This window comes from Populus euphratica, unplaced genomic scaffold (assembly GCF_000495115.2).
Source record: "Populus euphratica unplaced genomic scaffold, PopEup_1.0 scaffold6.1, whole genome shotgun sequence".
Classification (NCBI taxonomy): Eukaryota; Viridiplantae; Streptophyta; class Magnoliopsida; order Malpighiales; family Salicaceae; genus Populus; species Populus euphratica.
In genome coordinates, this window is record NW_011499849.1 from 158,935 (window position 1) to 173,510 (window position 14,576).

The following is a 14,576-nucleotide window of genomic DNA, read 5'->3' on the forward strand; positions in this document are numbered from 1 at the left end:
GTCCCATTTAATGACACAAAAGAAACAAAAAGGAAAGGTTCTTGTTAAAGAATTGCAACTCAAATTAAAGTGCTAAAAATGCAAATGTATAAAGACCTCCCAATACGCAACCCGTGGCCCCATGAATGTTAAATGAAATACAAAGGTCGGTCCATGTATCAGGAAATTATCCACTGATTTGGTCTTGATTACAAAAAATATATCAATATCCGGCGTAATTGAACGAATTTTAGGTGCCCTTTATGAACGTGATCCTTTCAATGTTTAAAATAAATAATTTTTTTTTACATTTTTAAATTGTTTTGATATATTAATGTTAAAAATAAATTTTAAAAACAAATACTATATTATTTTAATATATTTTTAAAAAACTAAACATTTTAAAAACGCAGTTATCACATTATGAAACGCTGCTTCAATAATTATCTTAGAATTACGAGAACCCAAAAAAAGGGTATTCGGTGATTGCAAATGGTGCATTCTTCCTAGAGACTGCCAGCTAGGCACTAATGACGACCAGCTGTCTGTTTGCCTTTAATTCTTCTTTGCGCTGACCCCCTCTCTCTTCTTTTGACCGTATCTATTTTCTTTAGCAGCAGTTTTTGGTGTCGTTTTGTGCTCACAGTAACAGTGGTGTTTAAAAGTGCGGAGACAAATCATGCAGTTAATTTTTAAAATATTTTTAATTTTAATTTTTTTTATAATAGTATATAATATTATTTAAAAAAATAAAAAAATATTAATTTAAAAAAATAAAAAAAATTAATTCTTTTTCAAAAACTTTTTCAAAAAACAATGCCAAATAAATATATGACAATGACAGTTTGATTTTGCATTTTAGAAGTATTTTAAAAAGTTTTATTTTTTATTTTAAATTAATATTTTATTAATATTTTCAAATTATTTTAATACATGAATATTAAAAATAAAATAAATTATTTTAATATAATTTCAAATAAAATACACTTCAACAAATTACGACAATCAAAATTCTAGAACGCCCTTAATATGTACATAACTCCACCTACATGGATTCTGCTCATAACCAGTCGGTGCCGGCTTCTAGCTAACCCTGATATAATAATCTGCAATAGCTACTACTTTGGACGGCATTGCAGATCTTGACTTCCGTCAAATTAGTTCAATCAAAACAATGACCTTCACTCCTCCTAGTGGGATAAAAGAATTATAATTGCAAGTATCAATTTTGACGTTTAGCTAACTAAAAGTGAGATTGAAAGGAAATTGATGTAAATATCTTTCTTTATTATTTTTAATTTTTCTTTTTAATCTAGAAATTTTCTTCTAGTTTTTTTATTTTTTTTTGTTTGAAGAGTGCATTTTTTTTATTCGGTATTAATAGGATTTTCTAGTTTTTTATATAAAAAGTTACAATAACCTTTTAACAAATAAAACTAAAATGAATAAAAAATAAATATTTTAATGTTTTCGTTACAATGTTAATGATTCTTAAAGGTTTTAACTTATAATAAATCTCATTATTTTTTACTTTTCGTTGCATCAGAGCCTCAGGAAATGATTGAAATATAAAGGACCAGAAAAGAAAATATTAATAATCAATTTGTTCTGAAATAAGCCACAAGCCAAGCTTAAATAGTTAGGGTCAAAATATTGAAAAACGCGTAAAATATCCTAAACCAAACACGAATTAATATCTCCTGCTGTCACCCTGATCCTGGGCTGTCCTGTGAAGACAATCCAGCGTCTAGAAGAATGCTTTTGTTTTTTTATGAAGAAGAATTCGCTCATTTATTAAAAAAATAACTCAGCAAGAGCTCGCCCCTTGTAGAAGAATTATTTCACAAATTCAATATAAATCAAATTGGCATTACATATTGCCGCTGTAGTTCTTAAGTCAAGATCAAATTAGAGCATGTTTGTTTTTGTGTTTTGAAAATATTTTTGAAAAAATTTAAATTATTTTTATTTTTTTTATTAATTTTAAATTAATATATTTTTAGTGTTTTTAAATCATTTTAATGTGTTGATGTTAAAAATAATTTTTAAAAAATAAAAAAATATCATTAATATATATTTTGGTATGAAAATTTATTTAAAAAGTAACAAAAATTATACTTTTAAACATACTCTTAATATCTAAAAATCAAGTATTTTGAAAGTTTAAGCATGTTTGTTTTTGTGTTTTGAAAATATTTTTGAAAAAATTTAAATTATTTTTATTTTTTTTATTAATTTTAAATTAATATATTTTTAGTGTTTTTAAATCATTTTAATGTGTTGATGTTAAAAATAATTTTTAAAAAATAAAAAAATATCATTAATATATATTTTGGTATGAAAATTTATTTAAAAAGTAACAAAAATTATACTTTTAAACATACTCTTAATATCTAAAAATCAAGTATTTTGAAAGTTTAGAAGCAAAATCATTCCCCTGTGAGGTGTTAAAGACTGTACTCTTTTTTTTTAGACGAAAAGAGAAATTTCTCTGAATCTTCCGTTCTGCCTTCTCTGCAAAGATAGAGGGAGACCGGAGCCGGCCAGGGCGGCAGATGCACAAAATCCCCACAGAATCAAATCTCTTGTTCTTGCTAGAAACTAATAGAAACAGAATAAATAAATTAAAAATCGTATATCTATTTATGATTTTCCTATCTTCTATTTGTCTCATTACTTATTTAACAGACATCTTAGCCTCTCCAGGAAGAGATAACAAAAATTGGTGGTGCCAATCATATGTTCATTGGCGATGGCCAAAATATCCACGTTTTTCATTGCTTGTTCCATGATTATCACAACAAGGTTTTCAGATCGCGAAATCTTATCTTATGATTTTGAGATTATGTCAGTCCAAATTAAAAAACCTAAAATTATGTCATTTTCTACTCGTTTTTTTTTTTTAAAAAAAAAGGGTATATTTCTATTGTCTGTCCAGAGTTACAGACTGCTCTTGTTTTGGGTTTTTGTTATGTTTTCTTCAAGAGCTGGAGTGGTGAAAAATAGATCATCATATCGTGTTCTAATGATACAACAATCTTGAATTTCCGGTAAATTTCTTATTTCACCATTATCTATTGATTTGATTTGTTTTTAATTAATTTTTTTTACATTGACTCAAATCTTGTCTGAAAGTTGGTGGCATAAAAGGAGAAAAACACCTGACAAAGCGAAGCTCGCAGCGACACTTCCTATTTCTAACACTTGGTATACCTAACTCTCTAAAATCTTCCTAATATTTAATTTTTATTTTGTTGATGATTCATTTTTTCTTCTTTTTGTGCTTTAGATTTGGTATTTTTAATATACATAATTTCATAGTCAACTAGTAGTTGAAACAGTGAAGATTAAGATTTTTTTAATATAAGTTTAGTTTATTTTAGTTGGGTTTTAATCAACTTAAATGTATAAGTGATGAAGCTAAGAAAAAAGATACTGATATTTTAAAAAAAAAATTGTATAATTTTTTATGTAATTGAGGATAAAAAAAAAGGGTTATCTTTTAATGAGAGATTTAGGATCTATTTAAAATAATAATAATGATAATAGTTTAAAATATTTTTTTCTTAGAAATATATTAAATTATATTTTTTAAATTATTTTTGATATCCATATATTAAAATAATTTAAAAATATAAAAAAATTATTTTAAACAAAAAAAAAATCAAACACACCCTCAATGATTTAAAAGTGGCTGAATGAGATTGAATGCCGTTAAGGATAATTCAACATTCGAGATTCATATATCAGTATAAAATGGCATAAGCTTGACAAGTCCAAAATTTTCTTTCTTCTCGATAATGAAACATATTTTCTCTATTTTAGTCATGTGTAAAGGGGTATAATTTATTAAAAAAATAAAAAAAAAATCATGATAGCCCAAAAAGCACGATTAGGTGTAATTGCCCCTTAAGGCGACTAGATTGATTAGTCGATTGTACATAGCCAACAACCAATTCAATTTTATTTTTTTAATGTGTAATATATATAATTGTTTTTTTCATAAACATTTTACAGAAATATACCATTTTCTATAGTCAGTAACTATATTTTTTCTATGCCTACCAACCCAGATGAACACCAATATCTACACAAATGAACACCAATAAAAATAAGTGTATTTCATCACAAGAGACAAGAGACATGGCACATTAGCTTTTCTAATCATGTGTCAGACATAGAATCCATGATACAACATCATGCTAACTGATGAACCATCTTGCTTGGCCAATAACACAATTCTTCATCATCCATGAAGAAATGTGTAAGCTATGTAAATAATACACTGGGTCTCACAAGCATGTAAGTACAAACTTTGAAAACAAGCTTTTCACCATACTCTCTAGAGCCACACCGAGCTAGATACACACACTATTTACTCTCATTTTTTTTCTATACATTATCATCTTTTCCATGTATAATTACGTACAAACTTAAGTATTGAGGAGTTCCTCGATCCACATCAACGAAACACTTACTTTTTTCTAGAATTCCCATACACAAGTTCAGTCAAGTTCACATATCTTGCCTCAGTTTCACAGCAAACCATGAAAAGCCTAATTTTTATGTGAAGTTTTTTTTTTATGGTTTTATCAATAATGTTGTTTGCGGAAAGTAGGCAAAAAATCAGTTCATGCTCATTGAACACCTTTCAACAAAATATTCTTCAATACAAAGAAGGGTAACCAATCTCCCTGCAGCAGGTATTCTTGCTCCCACAAGACTCTAGTAACTCTCAAACCAAGTGCGGACATAGATATATAAACCTTTGATCTACAGTAATTTTCCAAGGAACTTCTCATGCACGGTGGAATCTTAATGAGATGAGGTTGTGGAAAATGTTGGAGGTCGGCACATGTGAGTGCATTGGCTAAGGATTGGGATTCCATGATTAAAAGAGAGCAGGAGATATGCGTGGACAGTGCGGAAAGGGCTGCGAGTGCATTTTGCGTATAGAAAAGAAAGCGGTCGCATGATCTGAAGCTCTTGAAACGTGCACAGAACACACTCTACTACCCTTTACCCAAGCTTCAGGAGAAAGCAGATTGGGCTCATCGGATTTGCTTCACCTCGGGATCAACCCCAGCTAGACATTATGGGTCATTTTCTCCTGTAAACTTCCCTCGTCAACATAAAAAACCATATTAATCAGCATTTAATTGATACCGAGAATCACCGTTTGAGAATCATCGTTAAATAACAAACATTATCCAAAACTAGTGACGTTATGATATACAAATTTTATTGAGAATATATAACATATTAATCAAGTTAACTTTTGTTTTTTATGTTTTTTTTTTATTTTTTTAATTTTATCATTCAAAATTAAGTTAATGGACTTTGAGTAAATATCTGTAAACTGCGCTTTGGTAATTGCCTCTTAATATAGTTAAAATCTATGTAAGAAAGTTTGTAGGAGCAGCCAAATGGAGTGTATATGAAGCGACATCTCTCTTGCTCCTCTTTCAACTACCTCACTCTGTTTTCTGGGCCATTGTTTATTGAACTCTTCTTCGTAGTGGGCCCAGGCTATCAAACCCTTGCGTTCGAGCAGGTCCAATAGCCAGACAGCACTTTTTCTATGCCGAACAAAGGTTTTCAGAACCCTTAGTTGAGTCCATCCAGCCTCATGTGTTGCTGCTGGCAGTAAGGTAAGGTATCAGCTTAAATTATGAAGTCGGATTATTATTTAAGGGACATTATGAAGGAAGATAACATGAAAGTGGATCGACCTGCACGAACAAGACAGAGGTACAATTAAAAATAAAAATGATGGAAAAGGATGGAGATTAGAAATAAATTTTGTATTTGAAGGAAGTTCCGCATTAATGATATATCCCTTTGAAAGCTTTAGAATTTGAGTGCGAATCACTTTTGAATTGAAATAAAATGACAACAAAGAAACATCAATTTTTTTATTTTTTTATGATAACATTGTTTGATATTTTTTTTAAATAAATTATTTTAATCTTATGATGGGACTAGTTTGTCTTTTAATATATAGATTATATGTATATCATGCTCTCAGGTTGGCTAAAAATTAAACAATCGTTGCTTTTTTTTTTTTCATGTGATTAAAATAAAATTAGCTTATTTAGTTAATTAAAACTATAACATGAGTTATTGAATTTTTAGATTTTTTAAAAAGATATATGCTTCCAACACTCAAATATTTTACCGGATAAATAAGCATAAACATGTCAGAAAGTGTTTGCAAAGACATCGAAGCACGATATCTCTTATTGAAAAATCATACTCATTCAAGCCATTGGTCTTCCTCACATAAAAATTCATGCTAAATAATCTTTCCCGTTGCCACTCACTAGAAAAGATACCATCAATTCACCAACTCACTCTTCCTAACTCATTCTAATTCTTTCAGAAACAACAACAATGAACCCTCGGAACTTAAGAACTAAAAATTCAAGTACTACTTGTAAGCAAAGAGCTTGTTTCTCCATCCTTCGCATCAAAAATTAAACATAAGGAAAGTTTCAAAAAAAAGAAAAAAAAATTAAAGTATTATTATTTAACCTTATCCAAAACGATATAAAATGTAATTGTAATTGTTTTTTAAAATATTTTTTGGATTGAAATGCATTAAAAATTATATTTTTTTTAATTTTTTAAAAAATACTTTTAAAATTAATGTATATCCAAAACATATAAAAAGTTTTAATTTTTAATAAAAAAAATTAATTTTTAAAAAATACAAGTATAACTGCATTTTCAAATGCTTTCACGAGCCACAATCTCTCGTCTCTTGCATTGGCCTTGGTCAACGTGAATTGTACTTTTTAAGTAACATAATCTCTCCTCATGAAAAAAATATTCATATCAAAATAGAAACAGTACTCCTATTTCTGAAAAAAAAACATTTGATCACTGCAATCCAACATGAATCCGCGTCTCAAGTGTTTTTTTTTTTTTTTTTTACCTCCTGGTGAGCCTCGGTTTGAAGAAAGAAACCAAAGAGCTAAACTCCATCCGATAAGGAGCTGTGCTGAAATTCAGTTGCACTTACTGGGCCTAAGAGGTTTGTTTTACCTAAACTAAGCCTATAATGATCATCTAACATTGGACCTAAAGAGAAAGCGAGGACCCATTCTCAATTTCAGTTGGGCCAAATTACTAGATTCTCTCTCTCTCTCGAGGTGGATCCCATCATAAATATTTACCAAAAGATTCCGCTTTTACATGTAAAAAAACAGAGATATAAATTTGAATATGAGAATAATTGATCTAAATTTGGTATGATGTGTCTTTTTTTCTTTCTCTTTTTCTTAACAATATTTTTCCTAATAAAAAAGAAATCTTTTTTTATAATTAAGGAACTAATTCAATAAAAAAAATAAAAGAAATTAAAAAATTACAATAGCCCTAGATTTATTAAGTTATGAATTGGAATAATATAATAATTGTTTTTCCCTTCTAAAAAAATTCAACTAACTTCTCTTATGGAATACATAGTCTTTTACACATCATTCATTTATTATTATCAGATTGATTTTGACAAATTTATCCTTATATTAGTGTTTTTTTTACATTGAAAAAAATTAAATTGGTATTTGACATAACATAAATAATTTATCTAGATTAACTATTTCCAGTAATGTCCTGACTTTTAAACTTCAAACTTCAAAAAAAAATATGTCACAAGGATAAATCTTTGCTCACAAAATTTAACCTTTATAAGACAGTTTAGTTCCATTATACTTAGTTTTTTCTCATTATTTCATTCGTGTTTATCTGCGATTATATGTATTTCATTAACTTAAAAAGACTCCCACACTTTCAATTGTATAAGTGGAATTAACACAAATAATGAAAGAAAAGTAAAATACACAACAAGATTTATAAGAATTCTTTCATACCCTCTTATTAACTCATTTAATAAAAGAATTACATAAATTTATATGTGTTGTGCGCAAAAACTTGTATCAAGCTTGTATTTTACATAACAAAACTTTCAAACCTATTTATAGATAATTTTGTGGAAGTTATAAAACAAATCTTAGATTTTCATAACATAGTAGGATAGTTTCTCCCTCATATTTATCATGAACTTTAGTGGTCTCATTCCAACAAGTATTAGGTAGTTTTCTCCATGTTTCTATGAACTTGGTGACTATAAAGTATTCATAGTCATATCCCTTGATTGACAACCCATTATTTATGATCTGGATAATCCTCTACTTAATTAGTAATGTCTAAACACCATTAAAACTTTTTATAATTTTACTGTCACTTTTTATCATAAACTCAATATCTAACTTTCATCCCTCAATTTTAATATGCCTTTACATGTCTTCAACTGTCCATCATCTAAGTCTCAACTTATTGTTAATCAATATTATTGATTTTATAAACACTACTATTTTGTTGACGTTGTTGATTATAACACTATTTCAAGAGCTATCACTACCCACTATGTTTTTCCAACAGTGTTTTCGTTAGCATTTCTTTGAAGAATTTAACCTTGTAACAACATGACTCTTAAAATTGTATATTTGAAATGACACATCTCAATTTTTTTAGAGGCAATAAAAGAGTATTGGAAAGTGTTTATTTCAATATCAAAAGTAAATCACCTGATATGGTTTGAGATGTTTTTTGGTCTTACATTCATCAAAGTGTATCCCTTCATAATCTGATCACCCTTTTGGGACATAATTTTGATGGATCAGAGCTAAAAAATTTCAAAATTCCTTTTAACTTTCCGAATCCCTTCTCATTCTTAAATTAAATGAAAAGATGAGAAATTATCCTTTATGCTAAACAAACATAACGAAAATAGAAGGAAAAGGGGAACCTTCTGTAGTCTCTCCCTTCTTTGGAGATCATAATATGTTTGGTCAGAATAAACAAAGAAGATTTCTCACGTTTCTGTGTCGTATTAACATCCGTAGAAGTTTCTACTTAGTAAAATGCAGTAAGACTTAGTCGGCTTAAGGAGCCCCCACCTATAAATCTCATTCCATTGATGGCTTAGAATTTCTAGGTGATCAGCTAGTCACCATATTCTCATCAACAGACATTCAATTCCCCACATTCATAGGTAGGGCAATTCCTGCATATATATAACACAATTCAAGAATTTAGTTGAACCACCATATCCTTGAAAGCACGGGCGTTACGCCTTATTTTGGTTCGAATCATAAAAGGCTAGAAAAGCTAAAAAGCAAAAATGAAATTTTTTGTTGAAAAAGGTTTCCCTAGCCTGCACGTACGACATCCTATATATATATATATATATATATATATATATATATATATATGATGAGATATTTGTATATGGTATGGTTACAACTTACAGCAACCAACTAGAGATGGCGTCTTATTTATTTATTCATTTATGAATGAGGATATCGTCTTATACTAGATAATGATCACATATATGCAGAATTACCAAACATTAATTTTCAAAACCCAACATTTCGATAAGAGGAAAAAACATTGATAAGTAAGCAGTTTAATTTTTCTTGTTCGAGGTGTTCAGAAGTTTTCTCAAGTAATATTCCCTCCATATATATATTCCATCGATGGATAGTTGACCTATAAGCTTAATATTAACCTAGCAGCTTGAAACCCTTGTCTTCTAGGAAGCCATTTTTTGGACAGAAGCATGAAGCAAAGCAGCGGAAGGGTGGATGTGAAAGGCAGCGCAATCAAATTTATGTTCCGTGAAGGCATGAAAGAGATGAAGAGAAATCAATTTGGCTTACATGTAGCTCATATATAGGCCAATAAGCACCGCAGAGAATAAGATATAGTACACGTGCATTTGACAAAGACATTTGCCTCAAATAATTGTATTTCTGATATTTAATAATCGTTTTCCCTTGTATTAAGCACAGTTTTACACATAAATTAAAGTGCATTATGTAGGCATTTGTTTTACGTATATAGTAGTATAAAAGGAAGTGGAAATTGATCACTTTTTAATTAGCTCTGATGGTTGCAGCGACCCTGGATGTGGGTGAACCGACGTATCCAAGCTAAATCATATACTCTCTAAAAGTTTCTTCTTTCTTTTTATTATTCTAAGTCTCGAAAGAATAAAACTAAGCATCGACCCTCGAAAAAAAATAGTGTGCAAGGGTATCAAATATTAAGTGAAGATTGCAACTAGACTTGTATTTATCAGCAATCATTCATAATTCCACAACTAAAGAAAGGGAAAGAATATTACATGAAACAAAGTTTTTATTTTTAAAAGTTTTAAATTAATTGTAAAATAGAATTGAAAGTTAAAAGGTGAAGGAAAATATTATCCTTTGAATACTAATTTCAGATGACGAAGATGGCAAAAGATTCTCTGATCTTGCTCAATTATAACTTGGATTTTGTTCCTGAGCTCTGACTTGGTCAAAGGCTGACCTAGATTTGGTTTTAAGTCCTTGGTGTATCATCATCAAGCCATGCTTGCGAATTAATTTCACAAATTATAGAGGTTGAAATTGAATGTTATTTCCCAAGCTTAAGTTTTCTCTTCTGACCAAAGATGTTAGCTAGTGATAGGTCGAGTAACAATGAGGGGGGAATCTCTTCCCTGAAAGAAACATATTAAAACCCTTTATATATATATATATATATATCCTTTTTTTTCTTATAATAAAAGTTAATTCGTAATATTGGACAGGAAAGAACAAATTCATATCACAAGTATATGCTAATGTAGAGTGTGAGCATAAAAATAATTAGTAATCGGGGCGGTGGAATGAATTTTTGCCCACTTTAATTATTCATGTATTTTAGCTAGGCAAAGAACCGAGTATTTGTTCCCTTTTCATACTCTTACTTTTCTTCTTTTTATCTTCTACTGTATTTCCAGACTTTTATTAATTCAGTGTTCACATCACTTTCTTGCTTTCACATTCATTGTCTCTTAACCCACCCTCCCTAGTCCCTCCCTCTTTCTTTATCATTCACTTTGATTTTGACCCGTCGCCAGCCACCGGCAACTCTTTCTCGACTCCAATGGAGACCCCACCCTGCACTCTCTAAAGGATCTTCTTAGTGGAAACATTAATGTATTGCAAGTCTTTTTTTTTTTTTTTGAGTAAAAAAGTTTAAATAGCCTTCTTCTTTCTTTCGTTTCTCTTTTCCTTCTCCAAAAACCCTAATCCCAACACATACCCTGAAGTAGAAGAAGCAATTATGTGTCCCACCTTTTAGCCTTTACTCTCCACCCTTTCGTTCCTGTTTCTTTTTCTGTTCCTTTCCTCTCTAGCCATCACGTTTAAGAAGATCTGTGTGCATTTTTCTCTTCTTTTCACGGAAACTTTCGCTGTTAGCTCAAGACAAGGAAGAGATTGCCTCCATTTCAGATCAGGCTTTAAAAGATACGGAAACTTTCTCAAAGGCTGATTTTCTATATATATTCATTTACCTGATGGGTTCTTTTGCAGAATCCTCATAACTTCTTTTTTAGATTACCTTTTCTCCTCTGCTACCTTGCAACTATCGCTATCTTCTTTCCTTTCTGCTGTTTCAACTTTTGTATGTTATGGATTCTGGTAATAGCGGTAGTATGCAATCGTCTAGTGGTGGTGATGAAGAGTATGACTCAAGGCCAGAGTCACTCCCAGCTTTCTTGAATCCTTCTACCCACAACTTTGGTCCTTCTCTGCTTTCTCACCAACAACCGGTCACTTTGTTTGATCCTACACCGAGTCTTTTCCACGCTTTCTCTCAATCTCAACCAAACCCAATTGTGGTTCAGTCACGAGGCCTGAGATCTGACCCGAATTGCACTGATCTTGGTATCAACTTACCAGACTCATTATCATCAAGTCAATCAGCGGTTTTGGGTGTTCAAGGATCAAGTCAAGCTCTACCTTCCTCTAAGCAATTGCGATCGGTTCATGACGATGGAGGACGCTCTTTTTTACCGTCTCATGACCAGACACATGGGATAGCAAGAAACCCCAAGAAGAGAACAAGGGCATCAAGAAGGGCACCCACTACAGTTCTCACGACAGACACGTCCAATTTCAGACAAATGGTGCAAGAGTTCACAGGGATCCCAGCACCACCATTTTCAGGCTCAGCGTTTACTCGAAGGCTCGATCTTTTTGGCCCTGGCTCGGGTTTGAGGTCTGGTCATCTGGAACCACTCTACCCTCTACGTCCCACAGCTCAAAAGGTTCATCATCAGCAAACCCCATTTTTATCTTCTTCTTTTCCTTCACTTCTTAACAATAATATCGTTCATACCACTAATATTGCTAGTACTAGTACTGCCGCTAACAATAACAATACTATTTCCACAGCCGCAACTAGTACTTTCAATCCCAGTTCAGTAAACTACCAACTGCCTGATGATATAGGCCTACACAAACAAACTCGAAATCTGCTAAACATGCAAAATCAAATGCTTTCAATTCACCCCCTTCTACACCTCCCTCCTCCTCCTCCTCAACAATTACCTAATGTGCCTGGTTTGGGTGCAAATTCTAGACCAAGTTTGCCTCTACCTTCCCTTGAGGAATTGGGTATGGGACATGGATATGTTAATGCAAACCTTAGTGTGCTAACAAGTCATGTAACAACAGAAGAGATGAGATTATCGAATGATGGGAGTCACCATAACTTGAGGTCATTGAATGGGAATTATGGTAATAGCTGTAAGTTGAATTACTCGTCAGCTTCATCAGATTTTCACCATGAAAAGGGTTTAGAGAATGTTCCTTCAAGAGGTACAGAGGGTACAGTTGATTCATGGATCTGTCCTTCAGAGTTCAGAGTGGGAGATCATTAATCAAGATTCGCTCCATAACTAAGGGAGTACAAAGTAGGTTATGAAGAAGGTTTGCTGCAGGCAGCTGATTGTCATGTGTAGATGGTGGTGGTACTGTTGACTGTGATTTTGGTAGTGACGATATAATTCTGTTATTGACCTCGGTTCCTGACACTTTGGCTAGATTGCAGCATCATATCTTTTTTTTTCTCTCCTTTTTCAAGAAATAATTTATAATTTAGGAGTATCAAATTACGAGATATTACGCTTTGAATTATGTGTAGATATGTTCATATGTTCCTTCTTTATATTTGTCATTATATATATTACTATGCATGATTCGGTTTTCCAACTGTTATTTTTCTTCTTCGAACTAGCTAGTTCGAAGTAATCCAGTTCTAGTTGATTGCTTTACACTTTCAATCTTCATCTAGTACTTTACGGCATACCATCATGTAGTCCCATAACACAGTACACAAAATTGTCTTCCTCGTGCATTATCCACCGGAAGAAAATAAATATGTCGGTGGTGCCGCGTTAATGAAGAAGATCTTGTCTGCTGAGAAAGATTTGTTGCTATTGAGTTGTCCAATTCTTTTCTTTCTTGAATACTAGTTAGCATACATCCTGCGATGTCCCCGTACCATTGAGGTGCAGGACAAAGCAACAATTTTTATTATGGGATGCGAACAAGCCTATCATTTTTTACTTGTTATCTTCTTCATCAACTCCATTTTTGTACACGCAGTGCCCTTGTTAACTGTCATTGTGTTTGTATGATTTTCCAATTTAATATTGTGATATGATCTCTTACATGGTTCATCGTATAATTCATGGTATATATGTACGTCTCTTCTAGGACAATAGTTCATTTTACTCTCGGATATGGTACTATAGGGGATAAAATAATACAACATAGAGTGATTGGTGGCAAAGATTAGGGGAATCCTTACCTGCCGCAATCATAAACTAGAAGTTAAAAAATCCATCCCCATTACATCCTTATCCATGATATTATGATTCTTAAGTTCTAATTCATTTATTTTCTTAAAAAAAAAAGATATTCTTAAAAAAAAAAAAGAAGTTCTAATTCATTTGTGCTTATTAATAGATATAGATGCCCATTAAGAAACCAAGAGATCGAACTAGTTTACCTAGCTTCAATGGATTCGAAGACGTGTTAAAAGTCAAGTTTTTTTTTTTTTTTTTTGAATTTTAAAATCTGGGAACAACCTGCTTCCAACATGCGCACAGAAGGCTTTTCTTGCTCGCCCTGCTTGAGACCATCTCATTATCAGTCTGATTTAAACAACCCTCTTCCTTGTTCTTTCTTTTTCTATGAGGGCGTAGCCAAAAAAACCCTGCGAATTCATAAAAGCATTGAGCATGAGCATTTGTAAGCTGTAGCTGCCATAAGTTTTGAGACGATATAGGAAATGCAGACAGCACCCACATTATATGGCGTGGTCATTATTAAAATATGGTGGGCTCGTGATTCATACATCCCATATTGATTTTTGAAATTAAAAAAAAAAAAAACAATAAGAATATGAATTGCCATGCGGGGGCGTGGAGGATTAGATGACGCTCCAGTATAAATCTCATATAACTCTACATCTACGACTTTTATGCGGCCACTGGTTCTACTTATTCAAGCAGTTTGTGGTATAGTTGATGACAGTCTGTGGTAATTAAATAGATGCAGTTTGTGGTATAATCGATGACTTAATAATAAGATGAGGTCCCTGCCATTAAAGTCAATGATAATTCCAGTCCTTGCTTTTGTTGATTGGTTGTCCTCGATTTCCTTCTCTTTTTTCTTGGGTACATCTCCTGGATTTTCTTGAGTTGTAGG

At 31.6% G+C, this 14,576-nt stretch overlaps 1 protein-coding gene across 1 annotated transcript; it reads left to right on the forward strand.

Annotated features, from left to right (window-relative positions):
• The first annotated feature begins 11,001 nt into the window (after positions 1–11,001).
• LOC105119811 (uncharacterized) lies at positions 11,002–13,073 on the forward strand. Its single transcript, XM_011018005.1, has one exon. The coding sequence runs from the start codon at positions 11,489–11,491 to the stop codon at positions 12,740–12,742; it is 1,254 nt and encodes a 417-aa protein (XP_011016307.1). The 5' UTR covers positions 11,002–11,488; the 3' UTR covers positions 12,743–13,073.
• The last annotated feature ends 1,503 nt before the right edge of the window (positions 13,074–14,576 follow it).

What these genes read in the sequence shown, in the direction of transcription:
- LOC105119811 (XM_011018005.1), top strand. Translation starts at nt 11,489, where the DNA reads ATGGATTCTGGTAATAGCGGTAGTATGCAATCGTCTAGTGGTGGTGAT.